Source organism: Vulpes vulpes, unplaced genomic scaffold (genome assembly GCF_048418805.1).
Source record: "Vulpes vulpes isolate BD-2025 unplaced genomic scaffold, VulVul3 u000000762, whole genome shotgun sequence".
NCBI classification, from domain to species: Eukaryota; Metazoa; Chordata; class Mammalia; order Carnivora; family Canidae; genus Vulpes; species Vulpes vulpes.
Genome location: NW_027325806.1, coordinates 157,007 through 179,891, shown reverse-complemented (window position 1 = coordinate 179,891; position 22,885 = coordinate 157,007). Strand labels below are relative to the sequence as shown.

Here is a 22,885-nt window from a genome sequence, read left to right as displayed (position 1 = left end):
AGTAGGAAACAATTCAGCATTGCTTCCACTCTCCAAGGGTAGGTTTTCTTTGTTATAAATATTGTTAAATGTTTCCCCAGGCAAGTGAAATATTTTAATGTAGAACTATAGACAAAATATAAATGAATATTGGAGGATATGTATCAATGATGAGTTTGAGAACTTGAAAATCTTTTACCTTAATATTGTCTCTCCGAATTAATTATTTAATGAATATTTTATTATTATCATAAAGAAAAAGAACTGTGTTGGAAAGGGACAGGGAAGGCAATTAGCTGTATGTGATTATTTAAAAAAGAGCAAGTGGTAGGAACATGTGAAGGTATCTTTTTATTTTGATTATTTTCACATATCTGGTTACAGAAACTATCATCTTTTCAGTGCTTCAAAATGCACTAGAATATTAGTTACTGTATACAGGCAGGATTATTTTTTTACTTGTTTGTCTTGTTTTTACAGTTTGCTGCCTTATTCCTAGCACCTAACACCATACCTGATCTGATATATGGTAGATGCTCATTGATAGTTGTTGAATGAGAGATCATTTTTGGAGAAGTGTTCTTGTATTAATTCTTGTTCGCAAAGCTAATGGAAAAGAAACTATCAGGTTAAAAACTGTTTGCTCCTAATAATTATTTTCATCAAATGAAAACACTTCCAGTCATGAGATCAACACAAGAAAGCATTTCATAGAATAAAACATGCAGCCATAAATATATGGAAAAGTTATAGTCATTGTTTATACACATACTAAAAAAATAACTCTATATTGAGTAGTATGTAACCTAAAATTAGAGAAAATAGCTGACATTTTGCTCAACGAATTATTACTTGCAATAGCCCCAATTGGGGAAACATCTATATTTTCTCATATTCTTAGGGCTTTTGACGTGTGTTGCTAAGTTGCCTATTCACCTATTGATATGTCTACAAGCACCTTACCACATATATTCCCGGAACAACTGTAAATTATTGTGCATTAAAAAATCATTTTCAGTTATGACAGCCTAGTGAACGATATCTGGTTATCAGTTGATCACAATTAACATTGGACTACATAAATGCAATTATTGATTACTTGTATTTCCTCCTTTGAAAGTTTCTAGGCATAACAGCTTTTTTCAGTTTCTCTATTACTATTTTTTCAAATGACCATTTTATCTCTTTTTTGTTTAAGGATATCAGATTTTTATTTCACTATTTTTTGGAAAATTATATTCTCTCACATTTTTTTTGCCTAAGTCTTTTGTTTTGAAATTTTATGATTTTTGACATGCAGAAATCTTATATTTATTTAAGCTAATCTTTATATATGGATATATATACACATATATATTCACACCCTTCAAAAATAATTTGTGCATATTATAATTCTTCAAAATATATCTTTGAGTAATATCTTATTTTAAAATATATTTTGAGACACATACATTATCTACATTTTGCAGTAGGAATTTAATCTCTCCAGCATCATTATTGAAACAAATTGATCCTCTACCTACAGGTGTCAACAGCTGAATATTTGCTTCACTTGCATTTCTTCTGAGGCCTTCTTTGGTGTTCCATTGATTCATTTTTTTGAGAATGTATAGTGCATTGCTCTTACTCATTTTTATTTTTCTGATGTTAGAGATAAAAATATTCAATTGTCATTTGTTAAATAAATCATTACATTCAATGGTTCAAAAATGTTTCAAACTAATTGAGAAGCTGTACATTTAGAATTGTTACTTCCACCCAATCCTCACTCATCTTGAGACCACTACATTACTATGTTTTTGTTATTATATTACTTTTTCTTCACACAAATAAAGCAAACAGGAATATGTACTTATATTTCTTCCTCTTACAAAAAGTTGACAATCCATAGAGAGTGTTCTTCAGGTAACGTAGCATTATAGCCTGCAATTTTTCTGTATCTGTGTGTTTAAACCGCAGTTTATTTAACTTGTTTTTATTTGTGGAAGCTTTAATAGTTTCTAGTCTTCTGCTGTTACAAATGATGTAACAGAGAAACACTTTACAAATGGACTTTATTATTGTGCAGATGTATCTTTACTATAAAACATGCAAGGTAGTACTCATATGTCAAAATTTTCATTACTTAGTCTAACGTATTCATGGTTTTACGTCAGAAAATTTGGAGAGCTGGTATTGGGAGGGCAAGTCTTCTTTATCCTGAGAAAATCTGGCCTTAGCTGCGGCTAAGTTAGAGGAAAATAAAGCATGGAGAATTTACTACAGTTCTGAACTGCCTCTGCTTACAAATGATACATGGCACCTCTTATTATAATCTGTTGGCTGGAATCAAGAACATGCCCACCAACCCAACACTAAAGAAGTAGGTTGAGAAACATTTCAAAGTACATGGAAAATGCAAAATTACTTTCTGTACAATGGTTAAACCAAATAGAACCAAATAGTCCTTTGCTTATTTCTTCCCACACATTCTGCCAAACAGAAGCAAATCTCTATCCAGTAATTGTACCCAATGAGAATCTCATGTATTTTTCAAACTACTAGCATAAAACAGGCACACTCAAGAGGTAACTGGAAAAAGTCTAATGAGAGAGAGTTACACAAGGTGGTATTTATACAGGAGTTGGGATGATTAAGGGAAATGTAAAGAACGGTGAAGCGCCTGCCCTGAACATGAAGCAGCAGCAAGCAATCAATGCGTCTTTTACCCCTTAGACGTGAAGGGATAAAGAAGGGAACGGCTATCAGAACGCTCTTAGAAGTACAGTTGTGTAATGCATGACCAGAAGCTGTGGACAGTAGTAGAGAAATACACATGTTTAAAAACAAAACAATACAAAAACACCACCACCAACAATAAAAAACACACAAACCCTCAAACGAGCAGAGAGAAACACAGAGAAATAAGAAACCTGATATGTATCTCTCTTTCATCTTCCTCTAGCGTCCGATGTGTGCATTCCATGGGCTGATCACAACTAGCAGCAGAGGCAAGACAACCAGATTGATGAAGTCCATGGAGGTCAGCCTCTGCGACACAGCAGGATTGGGATGGGGGGAAGGTAAGTCTGGGATGAGCAAATAGGGAATATCCAGTTCATCACAAACCCTCAGGTAATGTCACATAGTTTCTTCATATGTTCAAATGTGGTTCCTTTGAGTCCGGAGCTCAATGGTCTAAAATGACAGGGCATCAGCTTTCATCTCTCCATAAATTCATGCAGAAAATGCATGGTAGATCAAAGGCAGGATTACTACATTCACTAACAGGCAAATATATCAAGCACTTGTCCACAGAAATTTTGGAATTCCTGCTGGGAAGACAGAGTGAAGCTGTTCTATCCTGGGGAGTTCTCCTTTGTCTCTAGCAAGAGTGCGAGGAGATACATAAAACAAGCAAATGTGATAATGTAGATTCTCTGTGTAATATAAGTGCCTGACATGAAGCTTTTTGTTGTTGATGGTGGTGTTGTATGAGCGGTTGACATTAGGTTTTTTTTATGGCCAGGAAATTTTTATTAAAAGACAGTCATCTTGAATAAATATATTATTAGTTCTGTGACCCAACTACTAGCAAAACAACCAGGCATGGAATTAGGCCACCCCCGCCATGAAGTTTCCTTTCGCAAAAAAGCCTTAGTTAACTGAGATACTTGACAGCTTGAGGGACCCTGCTTTTACATCCCCAACCCTAATTCCTGCTCTTATGCTTTAAATTAGCTGGTGAAAAGTGAACGCATGAAACTCTATAAACACTCCACACTTGAACCCTAATAAAGGCAGAACCCCAAGTTCAGGGTTGTCTGTCTCTCTGTCCGTCCCTTTCTCTCTCCATCTTCTATGTCTCTCACCCCCTTCTCTCTACCTTGCCTTTACTCTGTGCCTTTGGCATGCCATATTCCCTCCAGGACGTGTGAGTTATAAATCTTGTTCTTCGAAGTTCCTTGATGATTTCTTGCCGAAATGTGTCCTATAACCAAAATAAAAATCATATGAGCCAGTGCAGCCACAGTATTAGCAATCTTGAAGATTCACTACAAATCCAGAATAGGCAAAGGTATAGAAACATAAAATAAATGACTGATTGCTTATGGCTTGGAAGGTAGCTGGGATCATAAGGTGGTGAAAGCTAAAGGGTACTGGATTTTTTTTTAAGGTTTTACTATTTTAGAGTAGCTTAGGTTGCCAACAAGACTGAGAGGGAGGGAGAGATCCCATCTCTCCCCCTATATCCCACACACATTATCCCATTATCAACAATCAGCCTACTTTTTTTTTTTCTACCAAAACGGTAAGCTACTTTGACACATCATAATCACCTAAAGTCTATAGTTCACCTTAGGGTTCACTCTTGGTGTTATTCATCCTATGGGTTTGAATGAATATATAATGACATACATACATCATTATTATATCATACAGAGTATTTTCGCTGTTCTAAAAATCCTCTGTGCTCTACCTATTCATTTTTCCAACCACCCCGACCCCAGCTGACTACAGATACTTTTATTGTCTCCAGAGTTTTATCTTTTCCAGAATGTCACATATTTGGAATCATGTAGCCTTCTCTATTTGTTTCTATTTCTTACTAAAATGTTAATATATATGCTAATATACTAGTACTGAAAGTTCTTCATTGTCTTTTTGTGGCTTGATAGCTCATTTATTTTTAGTGCTAGATAAATATTTATTCATTCATTCATTCATCCATTCACTCATTCACTCTTCTACTCAAGGCCATGTTGGTTTTTTCCAACTTTTGGCAAATTAAACTGAAGCTGCTATAAACATACATGTGCCAGTTTTTGTGTGGGCACGATTTTCTATTTATTTGAGTAAATACCAAGGAGAATGTGGCTAGATTATATATTAAGAGTATGTTTAGTTTTGCGAGAAACTTTGAAATTGTCTTCCAAGTGCCTGTTCCACTTTTGATCCTCACCAATAGTGTGTGAAATTTCCTCTTGCTTCCTATCCTTACTAGGACCTGGTGTTGTCAGTGTTCTGGATTTTGGCCATTCTAGTAAGTGTGTGCAGGTATCTCCCTGTTATTTTCATTTTCACTTACCTGATAACATATATTGTGAAGCATTTTTTAATACGTGTATCTGCCATTTGTGTATTATCTTTGGTAAAGTATCAGTTAAGGTCTTTGGCTTATTTTTATTTATTATTATCATTATTTTTAAAGATTTATTTATTTTTATTTTACATAAAGAGAATGTGCAAGCAGGGGGAGGGACAAAGAAAGAGGGAGAGTGAGAATCCTTAAGCAGATTCCCCACTGTGCATGGAGCCAAATGGGAGGCTTGATTCCAGGACCCCAGATTATGACCCACGCCAAAATCAAGAGTCAGATGCTTAACCAACTGAGTCACCCAAGTGCCCCTAACCTATCTTTGGCTTATTTTAAAATCGAGCTGTTTGTTTTCCTATTATTGAGTTTTAAGACTTCTTGGCATATTTAAGGGGCCCCTGAATGCTCAGTCGATTAAGTGACCAATTCTTGGTTTGGCTCAAGTCATAATCACATAGGTAGTGAGGTAGAATGGGAGCCTGGCGTTCCTTCCCCACACTGAGCCCCACCTCAGGGTCTGAGCTCAGCAAGGAGTCTTCTTGAGGATTCTCTTCCTTTGCTCCTACTCCCACTCATGCTTCCCATGCATCTTCTTTCACTCTCTTTCTTTCTAAAATAAATAAATAAATCTTGTAAATAAAAAAGAGTTCTTTGTATATTTTGGATAATGGTTTTTTATCAGGTGCATTTTTTGGAAAAAAATATTACCCATTCTGTGGCTTATCTTCTAATTCTCTGGATATTGATTTTCATTGAGCAAAAGCTTTTAAATTTAATGAAATTCAGCTTATCTTTTTTTTTTTCATGGATCTTGCCTTTGGTGGTGTGGTAAAAAGACCTTATGATAGCCAAGGTAATCTAGGTTTTCTCATATACTCTCTTCATGGAGTTTTATACTGTTCTTTTTCACATGTAGGTGAGTTATTTTTTGTAAAGGGTACAAGATTTGTGTCTAGGCCCATGTTTTTGCAGATGATTGCCCAATTTTTCAGCATCATTTTTTGCAGAGACTATCTTTATTGTATTACCTTTTCTCCTTTGTCAAAGATCAGTTGACTGTATTTATGGAGATCTATTTCTGGGATCTCTGTTTTGGCCCATTACTCTATTTGTCTGTTCTTTTGTCAATGCCACACTGCCTTGATTACTATAGCTGAGTAGTAAGTCTTAAAACCAAGTAGCATCTGCCCTCCAACTCTGTTGTTCTCCCTCAATAGTGTGTTGGCTATTCTAGATATTTTGTCTCTCCATATAAATTTTAGAATTAATTTTTGATACATATAAAATAACCTGATGGGATTTTAATTGGTATTACATTGATAGCTCCCTCTATCCCCCCTTTATATATATATATATATATATATATATATATATATTTTACATTTTCATAATATTGAATCATCTTGTCCATAAAAATAGAATATATCTCCATTTATTTAGTTTTTGTTTGTTTTTTTGTTCATCTAAGTATTTCATTTTTTTACTTATTTATTTGTTTATTTATTCAGAGAAAGAGAGAGAGAGAGAGAGGCAGAGACACAGGTAGAGGGAGAATCAGGCTCCATGCAGGGAGCCTGATGTGGCACTCGATGTCGGGTCTCCAGGATCAGGCCCTGGGCCGAAGGTGGTGCTAAACCACTGAGCCACCTGGGCTGCCCTAAGTATTTCAATTTTGAGACTGTTAATGTAAATGTTATTGTGGGTCTTTTTTTTCCAATTTTTTATGTAAATTACAGTTAACCATTCAATATTAGTTTCAGGTTCAGAACCTAGTGATTCATCACTTACATACAATACCCCATGCTCATCAAAAGTGGTCTCCTTAATACCCATCCCCCATGTAATGCATCCCCTGCTCACCTGGGAAGAGTGATCATCAGTTCCTTCTATGTAGCTAAGTGTCTTTTTCCTGGTTTGCCTCTCTTTTACCCCCTGTTCATCTGTTCTGCTTCTTAAGTTCCATATATGAGTGCAATCATAAGGCATTTATCTTACTTGACTGACTTACTTTGCTTAGCATAATACTCCATAGCTCCATCCACGTTGTTGCAAATGGAAAGATTTCATTCTTTTTATGGCTGAGTAATATCCCATTTATTTATATATACACATTTGCTTATCTATTCATCAGTCGATGGCATTTGGGCTCTTTCCATAATTTGGCTATTGTTGATAGTGTTGCTATAAACACTGGGGTGAATGTATCCCTTCGAATTAGTATTTTTATATCCTTTGGGTTAATACACAGTAGTGCAATTCCTTGATCATAAGGTAGTTCTATTTTTAACTTTTTCAGGAAATTCTGTACTATTTTTCAGAGTGGCTATACCGGTTTTCATTTCCACCAACAGTGTGAGAGGTTTCCCCTTAAAATACAACATCCATTCATAATAAAAACCCTCAGCAAAGTAGGGATAGAGGGAATCTATATCAATATCACAAAGGTCATATGTGAAAAACCCGCAGCTAATATCATTGTCTGTGGGGAAAACAGAGCTTTTCCTCTATGGTTAAAAACAAGACAGTGTGGTCCACTCTCACCCATTGTTATTTAACATAGCAGTGGAAGTCCTACCCTCAACAGTCAGACAGCAAAAAGAAATAAAACACATCCAAATTGGCAAGGGAGAAATCAAACTTTCACTATTTACAGATGACATCATACTCTATACGGAAAACCTAAAAGACTCTACCAAAAAGTTGCTAGAACTGGCACGCAAGTTCGGTACAGTCACAGGGTAGAAAATCAATATACAGATATCTGTTGCATTTCTATACATCAATAGTGAAACAGCAGAAAGAGGAATTAAAGAATTGATTCATTTACAGTTGCACTCAAATCCATAAGATATTTGGAGTAAACTCAACGAAAGAGGTGAAAGTCCTGTATTCTGAAAACTATAATATACTGATGAAAGAAACTAAAGAGGATGCAAAGAAATGGAAAAACATTCCATGCTCATGGATCAAAAGAACATATATTGTTAACATATCTATACTACTGAAAGCAATCTACATATTTAATACAATTCCTATCAAAATACCACCAGGATTTTTCACAGTGCTAGAACACACAATCCTAAAATTTGTATGGAACTAGAAGAGACCTTGAATAGCGAAAGCAATCTTGAAAAAGAAAAACAAAGCTGCAGGCATCACAATTCTGGACTTCAAGCTGTATTACAGAGCTGTAGTGATTAAGACAGTGTGGTACTGGCACAAAAACAGACCAAAATCAGTGGAACAGAGTAGAGAACCCGGAAATGGATTCTGACAACTATATGGTCAGCTGATCAACAAAGCAGGAAAGAATACCCACTGGAAAAAAAGTCACTTTAACAAAAAATAGTGCTGGGAAAACTGGACAGCAACATGCAGAAGAATGAAACTGGACCACTTTCTTACGTTCAAATGGATTAAAGATCTAAATGTGAGATCTGAAACCATCAAAATCCAAGAGGAGAACACAGGCAGCAACCTTTTTGACACCAATTGTAGCAACTTCTTATTACATATGTCTCCTGAAGGGAAAGAAAAACAAAAATAGACTATTGGGATTCATCAATGTAAAAAGCTTTTGCACAGTGAAGGAAACAATCAACAAAACTAAAAGGCAACCTTGTAGAATAGGAGAAGATATTTGTTAATGACATATCTGATAAAGGGTTAGTATCCAAAATCTATAAAGAACTTATCAAACTCAACACCCAAAAAATGAATCATCCAGTTAAGAAATGAGGAGAAGACATGAATGGACATTTTTCCAAAGAAGACATAGAGATGGCTAACAGACTCAACATCAATGAAAACATGCTCAACATCAATCATCAGGGAATTACAAATCAAAAGTACAAAAGATCTCATTTCACACCTGTCAGAATGGCTAAAATTAACAACATAGGAGACAAGTGTTGGCTAGGCATTGTGTTTTTAATTTCAAATTCCACTTGTTCATTGCTGGCATGTAGGAAATCAGTTGACCTTTGTATATTAACCTGTCATTCTGTAGCCTCGCTATACTCATTTAATAGTTCCAGAAATATTTTTGTTGAATTTTCAGACTTCTACATAGATAGGTGTGGAGTGAAGAGAAATTAAGAAAAATGGAGTGCTTTGGCATGTTTCAAAATGGTTTCTCTTCCCCTTCCCTGCTGTAAGCCCCAGGGAATTTTTTTAATAGTATTTATTGTGGGAATCTGATGGAGCTCCTAGAAGTGAGTCTAACAGTATTGTGGGAGTTTCTTCTATGACTAGATCCCCTTGGAGTTTTTAATCCCCAGAGTTGCTTGCTCTGAGACTCCAGAAATTCAAGTTTTCAAGTACAAGCACAGTTCAAATTTTCATCTCAGGCCTGGTTCCTACAGGTGTTTCCGCTTGTGAGTGTCTGCTCCAGGTAAGCTATGACTCCCTCCTGTTATTCATTCACCTTTCTATATATCCAATCTTGGGATCAGTGATTTTTCCTGTGTCTTCCCCCTCTTAAAGATCTGAGAAGAGTTGATTTTTAAGTCTATTCAGCTTGTTTACTTGTTGTTAGGACAGAGAGTTGACTTCTCAGCTTCCTATGTGCAGAACTGTAAATCACAGTTCCAGTAATGAAAATGTTCTAAAATCGTGGAGATGGTTGTACATATCTCTGAATAGGAAAAGACCAATGAATTGTACATTTTAAATGGGTGAATAGTGTGGTATGTGAGATATGGCTCAACAAAGTTGTTAAAAAATATTTGGATTCTAAACAATATAAATGTTTTGTATGCCTGTGTCCCTGAGGTGTTATACCAGTCTTTCTAGAGAATATGTGCAAACGTTGTGATTTATGGTGAACACCTGTTCTCCTGGGTTTCTGGAGCCTCAGAAACTGGTCTTGTAGGCAATGGCTATATACCTACGTGGTGGACCACCAATAAAAGCCTTGGTGTTGTAGGCTCAGGTGACCTCACTGGTAGACAATACTTCAAACAGGTTTCCTCATCTTGTTGCTAGGGAAATTAACCATGTCCTCTACTGAGGGAGAACTTTCGGGAGCTTACATCTGGATTCCTTCAGACTTTGCCCCATGTACTATTTTCCTTTAATCATTTTGCTTTATAAAAAATCACTTTGCTTTTTGTCCATTTGCTGTAATAAGCCATAATTATGTGTACAAGAACTTCTGAGCCCTGTGGGTTCTAGCAAATCACTGAATCTGGTGATAGTCTTGGAAACCTCTGACATAGCTGCTTCGGGAAAGTCTTATGTAGAGATCAGCAGCCCTCTTCCTTATCTGGAACACGTAGGAGCAAAGATTGTAAAGATGTGAAAAGGGAGTGTGTAGAAAACTCATGCCTATCTTTAATCCTCACTTGAAAGTGACACAGAGATTGGGAATTATAGGGTTCCTCACTGCTGGACAGGGCATCTTGGCAACGTAAGGTAAAATATGAACTCTGGTGAGTGATGCTGCAGGCAGGCAGGTGCGCCGCTCCCTACACTTAGCCTCCCCCCGCCCCCTGCCCTCTCTCCCTTTGCTGCTGAGAGCGTTGGAGAATGTGCTGCAGCTGGTGCGTGGGCAGGTGCAGCCACCATCTGCTCTCGGAGTCCGCATGCGCACAAGCACCTCGCACCCAGGATCTGGCCCAGGCCCCACGGATCCCAGAACCTGCCGGGGACGTGGCTAACCCCGCCCCCTCGCGGTGGCGATTGGCTGAACCGTTCCTGAGGGCGAGGCGCGGTCAAGGCGGGCGAGGGTCTCCCCTGTGAAGTCGGGGCGAGACGTGTCCAAGGAGGTGAGACCGTGGGAGGGGTGTGGGCGGGGGTCGGGTCCTCCCTGCCCCAAGGGTCCTTGAGAAGCCAGTTGGTTTCTCCCGGCGCTTGTCTCCTCCCACCGCCTCCTCTCATTGGCCAGGCCCGGGAGGCGGGTGCGCTCCCATTGGCCGGGGGCTGTGTCTGTCCCTGCCAGGGTGGGGGCGGGGTCTCCGCCGCGCTGAGCTTGCCCTTGGGTCTGGCGCTGGGTAGAGCTGCTGCCGCCGCCGCCGCCGCCGCCGCCGCCGCCGCCGCCGCCGCCGCCGCCGCCGCCGCCGCCGCCGCCGCCGGTGCCTCTGCTGCTGCTGCAGCTCGAGCATCCGGGAGCCGCCGCCGCCGGTGCCTCTGCTGCTGCTGCTGCTGCTGCAGCTCGAGCATCCGGGAGCCGCCGCCGCCAGCGCTGCGTCCACCGCCGCCGCCTCCCCTGCCAGGACCCCGAGACACCCCGAGCGCGAGCGGCGGCTGCTGCTTGCCTGCGCCCCCTCTGCCCCCCCTCCCTTCCGTGACCTGCCCACCCCTGCAGCCCTCGCCTGCACCTTCTCCAACACCCCGGATTCCTGCACCACCTGCTCGGGCAGCCCCGGCGGGCTCTGGGACTTGCGGTGCGAGCCGAGGGGAAGGCGAGCTCCGACCCGGTGCCTGCCTGACGGGCTGTCGCGGCTGCACCACCACCAGCAGCAGCAGCAGCAGCAGGAGACACTCTTCCGCCCACCGCAACCCCATTCTGCGGGTGCGTCGCAGCTGCCGCTTCTGCTGCCTCCAGTCCGGGTCCGAGGGTTCGAGCACCGCAGCGGGGACCGAGGGTCCAGCCAGGAGGACGCCGGCGGCCCCTGCACTCTGGGGCCCCCGTCACCAGCATCTTCTCGCCCCCTCGTTCCTTCCCAGCCCCTTAGAGAAGGGACCGTGACCTGGAGACGCGGCGCCGTCCTCCGCTTCTACAGCGTCTGCGGGCTCCTCTACCAGGTCATCCCCGCCCCGCCGAGGGAGCATCAGCTTCACGCCCTTCCCCATCACGCCCACTGCACCCCGCATTTCCACTCTGCCCCTTCCAGTCCCCTAGTCCCCGGCGATGTGCACCCCCCCCCCCCTACTCCCCGGTGCGGCAGGGGCGGCGGCAGTTGGCTCCAGCCCTCGGGTCTCCGGCCCTGGCTCAGCCTTGCGCTCCCAGCAGGCAGCCCCGTGCGCGGCCCCTTCCGCCTCTTCACCCACCTGAGCTGCCTCCATCCCTCACTCAGTCCCCGCCAGCAGCACCCCCCACCCCTCCCGCCTTCCGGCGGGCACTTGGCGCCTTCTCTGAACATCACACCCTCCCACCCACCCCCACCGGCCACCTCCCACATCACGCTCCTGACCCGCCCTCTCCACCCTCCTCCTCGCTCTCACCTCCCCCTTTCCGGGTCGCCTTGCTCTTTTCTCTGCTTCCCACCATCACATCCGTGTGTCTTTGAAAAGTGAGTGAGAGCCTGGGAGCGAGCTACGGAGACGGCGAGAACAGCAGCAGCGGCAGCGCCATGTGCACTGCAGTGACATCCCCGGGGGCAGGTGTGTCGTGAGACGTGTCATGCACCTCCGAAAGGAGAGGAGACTGTCTGGGATGTAAAAGAGCGAGAGAAAGGAAGAAGGAAAAGAAAAAGAAAAAGGGGGTAAGGAGAGAGAGAATAAATCAAGAAATAAACAAGGGAAAGGGGAAGGGAAAAGTTAAAAGACTCAAAGCTACTTTATCAACAAGCCTGTTTTTTAAAATTAATCAGCCTGTCTGGTTTTCTTTTCCTCTCTGTTCTTTTTTTTTGTTTTCCTTTTTTCTTTAAGCAAAGAAATCTACGCACCTAAGCAGTTACTTTACTGCGAAGGGATTTCCCCTCGGATTCCCGACCTCTCTATGGCTCTGCTCCTGCCGCTTCTTTCCGTCATTAATATTGTCCTTTCACGTGCAATGTACGAACCCCTGCGACCGCGGTGGGGGGAACCGCACAAAACGCTGTTATGATGCAAATCACTGGGTTTGGATGCAGAGCGGCTGGGGAACCGGGGTGCACTTTTCCTCAGATCCTCCCTCTTGCAGGAGGAGGAGGGGGCCCTGTGGAAGGGGAGGAGGACGCGGGTGATGAAGTGAATGGCCATGTGCGGAGTAGGAGGGCGTGGGGAGAGCGCACTTGGGGGGTGGTGAGGCGGGGGCGGCAGGCCAGGGCTGGGGGGGCCGGGCCGGGGGGAGGAAAGTTGTTGCTTTGAAGAGAGGAGTCATACAGGGATGCGGGAGTGAGATACAGGAAGGATGGATGGGAAATGATGGACTATAGGATTTTCAAAGCTAGGTGACTCTTGATTTCTTGCTAAATCTTTGCCCACCTCTAACCCCTCTGTCGTCATTTCTGTAGTTGTGGGAAGGATAAGTTGATCAAATGTATTTGTCCCTTGGTAAAATGAATCTGGAAGTAAGACACAAGTAGACCGCAGGCGTGCAAAACCCAATTGGCCTTTGGAGGATTTAAATGAGGTCAATGAACCGTCTTTCAGCAAGTCCTTGGAATGCATCCTGCCTCCTATCTTGCAGGATATGGACTGGGATGGATTTTATTTATGCATATTTATGATGTGAAGGAAAACAGAGTGGACAGAGTTTTTCTGAATTAACTAACTGACCTTGCGGAGGTATTTCTTACCATCTTTTTTGTGTTTTATGTTAAATGTAAATTCCAGATATGAAATGTGCCAGCATCCCCGAGAAAGCCGGCAGCCTTCTCCCTGCTTACGCTGCCTCCTCCCATTTCCCACCATTCGCACTCCCACCTTCTCACAAGTACCCCGGGAGGCTGACACATCACTTGGGTCTCTAATCCATGCTGAAACGTGTTCCTAGATGCCCTATTTCACCTCTCAGTAACTTGCATTTCTCAACTCTGCATGTGTGTGTGTGTGTGTGTGTGTGTGCGCGCGCGCGCGCGTGCTCTCTACGCAGGGTAGTGGGAGTGTGATGTGGGGAAATCAGTTAATTCGGTGATTGCGATGAAAACTCGACACCGCTGGATGTGTTTTCCCTGCCAATCTGTGCGTGCTGGCCCCGGCACGTCATTGCACACACTGCTGGGCTGGTGTGAGATTATTTATTATAGAGCATGTGGGCAAAGGACTGCACTTGGGGGTCGCCTCCTCTGCCTTCAACATTTCCCATGAATTGTCGATTCACTGCAGTGCAAAATAACTGTCTGCTGGTGTCTCATTCTCTCAGCCTGGAGGAGGATTTTCTCTCTCTCTACCCGGAGAGATTCCATCAGCTGCATTCTCTTTTATTAAAAACATGGGTCTCTTGTATTAAGTATGTAAGCCAATTATTTAAAAAGTGCTGCTTTTCACAGCAGATTAGAGGTGGTGGTGCAAGGGGTGTGGGCATGCCAGAGAAAATGCACCACTGCAACCCACAGCAGCACCAGCATCAGGTCCAAGTATATAAATAAATAAGCGTCCTCTACAGCAACCAGGGAGAAAGCACCAGCCCAACAGGGTCTGTGTACTTATGAGCATCTTAGATCAGGCCATGTTAAGACACCAAAGGACAGAAGAGGATTTAAAAGGAAAAAAAAAAAAAAAACTAGAGGGGGAGGGGGTGCAAAGCACCATTGGATTGTAGTCTCATGTTTATGGCTGCCTCACATTGATCAAACACTGCTCCACAGACACATCGCACTTTGTTGATATTGTCAGTTCCTGCTCAAACAAATTGCTCAGGCCTTCCTTGTTTTACTCTTGGCCAAAAACATTGCTTCAGGGTTGAGGTTGTTTCTCCCAGCATCCTACACTTTTATTAGGACTTGGTTAGGTTGTAAAATGAAAAGCTTTATTTCCTGGACACAGATTAAACACTTAGCAGGTCTTTCCTTTCCATGTGCAGAGAAAGAAGGGTGGCGGCGGAACTAGTGAGCAACTAACTGATTTTGGCTAGAGGGAGTCTGTTCTGCCTGCTGGTAGTTATGACTAGGCAAATGCTATAGGCAGCCTATAGCTTCTTATTTTTAGCTTTATCGGAACTATGGTGGTATCTGTGACTTAAGTAATACTGATCAATTAATTTAGCATTTCTATTATTATCCCCTTTCTTGCACTATGCCTTATTTTAGACAAGAAGACTCATTTGAACGTATCTTCTCTGTGTTTTATATTGTCACCAATATTTTACTCTTTCTGGGAAGCAAAATCAACCTTTTGGCTTGTTAATATGTAAAGTTAATGAGCCAGTGGTGAGAATCAAGTCAATGATAAAATAAGTTAAAAAAAATAGTACTATTCTAAAAATCTACCATTTTGTCTTCAGTGGATTCTTAGGAAATGAAAATGAATCATTAGAAGGAAATAAATATGTTTCTGACCAAAGCACAACTCGCAATGTATAGACTAGATAGACTAGACTAGATAACAAAAATTTGCTTCTGTGTTAGTTTATGGGGCATCCTTGTTTATTTTCCTCCATCACAGGTAGGGGAAAAATCTGGAATGAGGGTACAGAACAGTTTAGAGAAATGAATTTCTTTAGAAGGAGGCGTGCAAAAGCTTGCCACCTGGAACTAAAACCTCTCTTGGTTACAGAGCAGATCCAGTTCAATTGCTAACCCTGGCTGAAGCTGTGTCCCCTTTCCATGCCTGAGGGGGCACTGCAAAGATGGAGACTGTCTTGTTTAGCACAAGAAAACGGTCCTAGAAAGGGCAAAGAAGAAAGGACAAAAATACAACCAGAAAATAGACATACATAGAGATTTTGTTGAGAACTTTGTTTCCTTTTTAGATTTAGTCTTACAGAAAAACACATCCAACACAAATACTGGGATTTTAGTGTTTGGTTTTGTCTTGTTTTATTTTCCATGAGATATTTTGATGAATGATCTGTTATTTTAGAAAGACTTTCAAATTGAAGGTCAATTGGACATGCATAGTACTTGCCTCAGTGAATACACTGAACATAAACTTCCCCTTACATTTTTAGAAAGTGTATTATAAAGTACAAACACACCTACATACACTTAATAAAATACTGATAACTTAATGCTTCTCAAAAGCCTCTCTCTCCCATTCATTTCCTTCTATTTGTAATAGCCTTAGTCTTGTTGAGCTCATTTCTTATGTTGAATGCAAGAACCCTATTCCTCCCTTTCTTGATTAACAACTGAAACTTTAAAGAGTAGAATCTGTACATAAGAGCCAAAGACTATGATTTAAATGGTCAAACCCCAAACACTTAGTAATTAGGAAAATCTCCCTGCAAATATGGGGAGTCTCTGGGCAGATTTTCTATCAAGATATGGAAACTTACTTCATTGTCTTCACCATTTCTACAACTATTAGAACTGTGGGAGCATAACATGACCAAAGTAAGCATTGATTGAGAGGCCTCTTTCTGCTTTCTCCCCTGAAAGATCAGATACTTGAGAACTATTTGCCCCACGTTGAAATAGTGAGATGCCATTTTTTTTTTAATGAAAAAAATTACTTGAATTACTTAAGGAGCAAATGGAAGTACAAAAATGCTGGAAGAAATGTGAGTCATGCATTTTAAAGTGACGTAAAATCAATATCAAATAATATTAATTTTCTTTTTAAAATGAGAAATCTATGGGGTATCAGATGGTTGAGACAAGTAAGGTTTATTTATTATGAAGGATTTGGGGTACATTCATAATATAAATAGACCTATCGTATTGATGTTTTATTTGATAACACTGATGTGCGTTCCACGAGATTTATTGAGAAGGCGTCCTCATTTTAATAGGCTCATTGAATAACCTTGGCAAAACCACCCAATGTGTAACAGCTGGCTTAGTAGGCTGAGGAAGTGGTGAGAAATCACAAACTGAGGAAGCCAAACTCAAAAGCTGAAGTTAGAGTTCTTTGTGGAATTGGCAGGTATTGGTTTTTTGGTCCTCCTAGAACAGCTCTAGTGCCCAATGACTACTAAACTTAAGCTTCCTGAGGGCAAGCCCTGAGCCTTTGTCATCTGTGCAATCTTCTTATTCTCAATTTAGTAGATACATAATAAATAGTGTTGGCATGAATAGGTATGTCCTAATGGACTTAAGTAGCTGCATCTCTTCATAATATGTCAGCACTTAAACTTTTTTAAGTTGTTGGACCCTGGCTCACGGGTGCCAACGTGTCCAGGTGACTCTGACCCCAGACAGGCAGATGCAATTAGCAAGAGGGTTTATTGAACGTTTGTGCAAATGGGCTCTCTGCCTCCCAGGAGGAAGAGAGCCCAATTAGCAATTACAGGCATCTTTTAAAGGTAAAAGAAAAAAAAAAAAAACCTCTTAAAGACAAAAGAACCTTGGCAGTAGCATAGCATTCAGGTTATCGATTTCTCAGGTCAACATGAACCTATTCAGGGACATTCCAATCAGGGAGTGGGGGGAAATGGTTTTCTTATCACAAACAGAATGCTTTTTGTTGCTAAAACTTCAGGAAGGCACCTGGATGGGCTGCCTCTGGATTAGGGCTGGTACTACTTAAAGGGGGGGGGGGGGTTTCTTCAGTATCTTTATAATTTGGGAGCTGTCAGGGATGGGATGTGATGTGAGGAAAAGGCAAGAGTTTGTTTTCTTTGCACTCAGTTATTTTCTCTTACCCTTTTTATGAGGGTTAAAAAGTATATTTTTGAATAAATTTTCTTAGGCTTTAACAATGATTAACGTTTCCCCTTAAAAACACACAAGCAAGATATACATTTCTGAATTTGTGATAGAGCTGAGCATCTATTCTGAATCTTCTTTTGTGCTTATGAAACTAAGTAATGAGACCCTTCCACTACACGAATAGACACAGGGCTGAAGTTGTAAAGGGATCTGCCTTAGAGAGGGCTGGCTACTAATTATTTACATTCTATTTTAGAGGTCTTTGAAGTAAATATTAAGACAGTCATTATTCAACATTTGATATAACTCTAAGTCAACAAATAGTTTTTACTTGAATCTTTAAATTATCTTTCAGCCACTTGAATGCTGAACAGGAAGCTCCAATTTAGCGATAAACAGTCATTCTGGGGGCTAGATGCAGAGGTCATTAGAGATTAGAAAATAAAAATATTTATTTTTAAATAAAATAAATATTTTATCCCATTGTTATTTTGTTTATTTTTAAATAAAATAAATATTTTATCCCACTGTTATTTTGTTTATTTTTAAATAAAATAAATATTTTATCCCACTGTTATTTTGTTTATTTTGTATTATTTTGTATTTTGCTTTGAGAAATAAAAAAATCTCAGAGCTAAGTATGATCAAGTAGTGCAAATCACTTCACATTAAGAAAGCAACAGTTCTTATTGGTCAAATTGATCCCCTAACAATTTTATGTTTTTGATGATGGCTTATTTACAGTAACGGCGCACTCATTGTTTATCTAAAGTCATCTTTGGGAATAGAGCAAGAAAGCACCTTTCCTGACAAGCATGTGCTGCCAACTGTTAAGTGTATAGCTGTTATATTGATTCAGTATGATTTATAAAAAACAATTAATTTGTTCTTATAGAGAAATATTTTTGGCTTCTTTGTTAAAAGTGTTTGCCTTTCAAAATGCAAGTGACTCCCTTAAGGTTTACTTAAACATCCAAACTCAAATTTATGGTGTGTAAAATACATTTTTACTCTCTTAATGAATTCATATTTGATGTTAGCTTGTCCTCTATCCCCTCTGGGGGAAAATGCCCATGACACCTACGTATCTTCCATTCATTCTCATACCTTATATGCCCCCTACTTTCCAATCTTAAGTAGTAGATTTAGGTTGAAATGAGAGATGGTTAGAATATTTGTGTTAAAAAGCAAACAAAAAATATACAATAAGCTTGTCTAATTGTCACTCCTTTGCTGCTCTCTATTTTCTCTTTTTTTTAATTTTTTATTTACTTATGATAGTCACAGAGAGAGAGAGAGAGAGAGAGAGAGAGAGAGAGGCAGAGACACAGGCAGAGGGAGAAGCAGGCTCCATGCACCGGGAGCCTGATGTGGGATTCGATCCCGGGTCTCCAGGATCGTGCCCTGGGCCAAAGGCAGGCGCCAAACCGCTGCGCCACCCAGGGATCCCTGCTCTCTATTTTCTATTTTGAAGTCTGAGTAACACAGTAACTCAGCTTCCTTTGCACTGTCCAGGAATATAATATCCCCCCAGTCCCGACCATACTCCTAACCTGAAAGACCTATTAAAAGTAATTAATGAGGAATGAAGAGTGGTTCAAGAAAGGGAGATTTGCTAAAGCCTATGTGCTGAATACGTACAGTTTGGGTGATTTTCCTTTTGACCTCCACAATGCATACCCCAATGTTTTAGCAAGGATAAAACTCCTATAATGTGCTTTTGCTTGTTTTTGTTATTGCTATTATTGCGTTTTGTGAGAGTTCAAACTCCTTACTTTCATAATGAAATGGCAAAAAGGAGAGGCAAGGAAGGTGAGTCAGCCAGCCAAACACACAGAAACACCTGGCAAAGCTGACTAAATTAGCATATGCTAGGGTGAGTATTTCCCTCTGTTGTTACATAATCCCTTTCTAATAGGAAATCTGTTCTCATACTTAACCCTTTCAGGAGGGTTGACATTCTCCCACTGTTATTTTGTTTATTTTGTATTATTTATTTTCTCATGAATTGTGTAAACCATCTATTGAGGGGCTTTTATGTCAAATTCTTCCCCCCCCCCCTTCAGTGTTTCTGTATACAAATGTTCCATTCTGTGCCCAACTTCAGGATTCAAGAATCAACTTTTCTATAGCTTTCACTGAGAGGATCTAATTAGCATTTTGGGCCCTCTTTACTCATGTGCAGCTTCCTTTAGAAAATGTATTAGTTCTATGAGGTTCCCCTAAGGATTCATAATACTCTAGCTTGTTACATGTACTGTGGTATTCAGTGTGCCTTAATTATGCACGTGGCCTCATTTCAAAGCCTTTTCAAGGATCATGTGGGATAGAACAGGAGTGTGGCTGTAAGTTCACCGTCATGTATTAATGTGTAGGTGGTATTCAGAGAAGGATGTTTCTGAAGGCAATTATATACCCATGACTCCAGTATAGCAAGCAGCTACATTCTACACTTACTAGTTACCCTGCCAAGGCAGAATGAAATTCACCATTGTGATACATAATACAGTATCTGTTATTTCTAAGTAGTTCTTTGGCCTGGGAATGAAATAAAATAATGAGTGAAAATGTGTATCCCTTATCTTGAATAGGGATTGTCCCTTTCACTCTCTCAAAACAAGAATCAAAAATTGTTCCTAAATCAATACTCTATTCCATAACTAGTCCGTTAACACATTTGCTGTGGTGGGATCTTCAAGTTACGCTGGTTATTATTTGAGGCTATAGATTTTTAGATAGTATTAATTGCCTTCAACTGCATGGGCTGCCAAATGTCAGTGCACTGTCAAATCTGAGACATGATTTTTTCGATTTTTGTTTTGGATGCAATTTGAACAACTGTGAAACTATATAGGGACATTGAACCCAACAGAGCAAGAGGAGAGAAAGAGAAAGAAAGACAAATGTTTTTTAAATAGGGACTTCATTTGTGGAGGGATGGTTATAAGAATTGGCTCATTTAGTACATGTCACCACTTATATGGAGGATATTTTCCTGCATTGCACGAGTTTGAAGGCATACTTATCTTAATTGTACCTTTTGACTTGCATTGGCCTATGTGTCATATCATCAGAAAACTTCAGTTTGACTTGTAAGTACACTTTTTTCTTTTATTTATGACTACTGCAATCAAAAGCATTTTGTATATACTAACTAACTTTGATATATACTAACAATTTTAACCAATTTTTGTTTTGAAGACGCGCAGAAATGGCACCTCGTAAGGGGAAGGAAAAGAAGGAAGAACAGGTCATCAGCCTTGGACCTCAAGTTGCTGAAGGAGAAAATGTGTTTGGTGTCTGCCACATATTTGCATCCTTCAATGACACTTTTGTCCATGTCACTGATCTTTCTGGCAAGGAAACCATCTGTCGTGTAACTGGTGGGATGAAGGTGAAGGCTGACCGAGATGAGTCTTCTCCCTACGCTGCCATGTTGGCTGCCCAGGATGTAGCCCAGAGGTGCAAGGAGCTGGGTATCACTGCTCTCCACATCAAACTCCGAGCCACAGGAGGAAATAGAACCAAGACCCCTGGACCTGGGGCCCAGTCAGCCCTCAGAGCCCTTGCCCGCTCAGGAATGAAGATTGGGCGGATTGAGGATGTCACCCCCATCCCCTCCGATAGCACCCGCAGGAAGGGGGGTCGCCGTGGTCGCCGTCTGTGAACAGGATTCTTCAAACTGAAAATAGTTTGAAAATAGTTTGAAAATAGTTTGAAAATAGTTTAACAGAAAATTGTTAATAAATTGCCTTTGTGTAAGCTAAAAAAAAAAACTTTGAAACTTTGTAAGCACATTATTTGAGCCACATTATTATTTGAAAGCCACATTATTATTAATGATAGTTTAAAAAAATACTGGTCTCCAGTAACTCACTGGAGTTTTTTATTAAGAAAAATTTTGGCCAACATCTGATGTGTTTAAGTAGACAAAAGAATGCCATCTGCCCTTGATATTTGAAACATTTTATTTTGTCTATGCTGTGATCTATATAACCCCTTTGTGTATTTTTATTATAGTATTTTGAATGTTTGGTATTTATCTGTCTGTTTGTTCTACTGGATTATAAACCCATAAAGTACAGGGTCTTATTCTTCATTTTATTTCAAGTGCTTAATCTAAGGTCTGGTCTGTGTCTTTTTTTTTTTTTTTTTTTTTTAATGTTTTCATTCTACTGATTGATTAGTTCTCTTCCAATCCATTTAATCCTGACACATCTCTTTACTTGGATCCAAATAATATTTAAGTATTTATGTTATAACTGCCAAAGTGCCAATACACTATTCTGAATAGAATAAATATTTGCAATGAATGTTTATTCGTATTTAAGGTACAGAGAGAGTACAAAAAAATGGCTACTAAGAAACACAAACAATTCTGAATAATGACATCCTTCACAAAACTATGAGACCATTGCTTTCAATTAGGGCAAGCAATTCGAATTTGCACTGAAAACATTCATCTCATAGCTTTGAATCTCCCTGATTTCTCCGGGCATCATAACCCCTTGTCTTTTTTTTTTTTTTTCTTTACTTATTAAAGATTTCTATCTGTAGCCCTCCAAATATTCCTGATGATGGCTTTAGGTAAACATGAAACCAAATCATCTTACTGTTCTACTTAGAGTAACCAGTATTTCCGGATAAATGTATGAACAAAGAGGAATTACAAACTGACCTTGATCTGCCAGATTATCAGTGGGGACTGACCTGCTTTTGTTATTGCCAAAGCTGTGGAGTAGATGTTCTGGGAATCTTCTCTGAAGTATGGATTCAGGGTGCACTTCACTTAACTTGACTTGGGAAGATTACATCCATTTTATTTGAAAGGCCTTTTAAAGAAAATCCTAAATGTTTTGGGGTTTTTCTTGATACTTAGTCATACTTCTGCAATTGAAGACACATGTTTGCTGTGGTTGAATTTGATTTATTTCCCTTTTAGCATTTTGAAAGACCGTGGGTGGTAGGATGGGAATATTAACTGCTTTTTGAAGAGAATTTAAATATACTTACTGGGAGCTGAACACCAAGGGAAAAAAGACTTTCTACAATTCGTAGTGACTTTAATGCCACATAAAGTGTTTTAAGAATGCTTTTTCTTAAAAGTCCCAGGGAAATATAGCTTTTCTTTAAAGCCATAGAATTTTTCTTCAAATTTAGAAAATCAATTTCTTGATATCTTTTGGATTTTTAACTGTTTCATGACTTTGGGCATCTGAAAAGGTATTATTGACTAGGCTAACGTAAGATTTACCTGATGGGGGATCCCTGGGTGGCGCAGCAGTTTGGCGCCTGCCTTTGGCCCAGGGCGCGATCCTGGAGACCTGGGATCGAATCCCACATCGGGCTCCCGGGGCATGGAGCCTGCTTCTCCCTCTGCCTATGTCTCTGCCTCTCTCTCTCTCTCTCTGTGACTATCATAAATAAATAA

At 40.4% G+C, this 22,885-nt stretch overlaps 1 protein-coding gene and 1 long non-coding RNA gene across 4 annotated transcripts; one reads left to right on the top strand and one right to left on the bottom strand.

Moving 5' to 3' along the window:
• Window positions 1–307: 307 nt before the first annotated feature.
• On the bottom strand, window positions 308–12,362 carry LOC140597490 (uncharacterized). Its single transcript, XR_011999309.1, has 2 exons — window positions 12,224–12,362; window positions 308–3,949 (listed from the first exon to the last, which is right to left on the bottom strand). It is a non-coding gene; the product is annotated as an uncharacterized lncRNA (long non-coding RNA).
• On the top strand, window positions 10,675–21,577 carry LOC140597489 (small ribosomal subunit protein uS11). 3 transcript variants are annotated; one of them, XM_072746083.1, is made up of 3 exons: window positions 12,346–12,483; window positions 12,650–12,775; window positions 20,656–21,577. In XM_072746083.1, the coding sequence occupies exons 2-3, from the start codon at window positions 12,720–12,722 to the stop codon at window positions 21,119–21,121; spliced, it is 522 nt and encodes a 173-aa protein (XP_072602184.1). In that variant the 5' UTR covers window positions 12,346–12,483; window positions 12,650–12,719; the 3' UTR covers window positions 21,122–21,577. The 3 variants fall into 3 exon arrangements, with proteins under 3 accessions (XP_072602186.1, XP_072602185.1, XP_072602184.1); XM_072746085.1 differs by lacking the exons at window positions 12,346–12,483; window positions 12,650–12,775 and adding an exon at window positions 10,675–10,824; XM_072746084.1 differs by lacking the exon at window positions 12,650–12,775 and having other exon boundaries at window positions 12,342–12,483.
• Window positions 21,578–22,885: the final 1,308 nt, after the last annotated feature.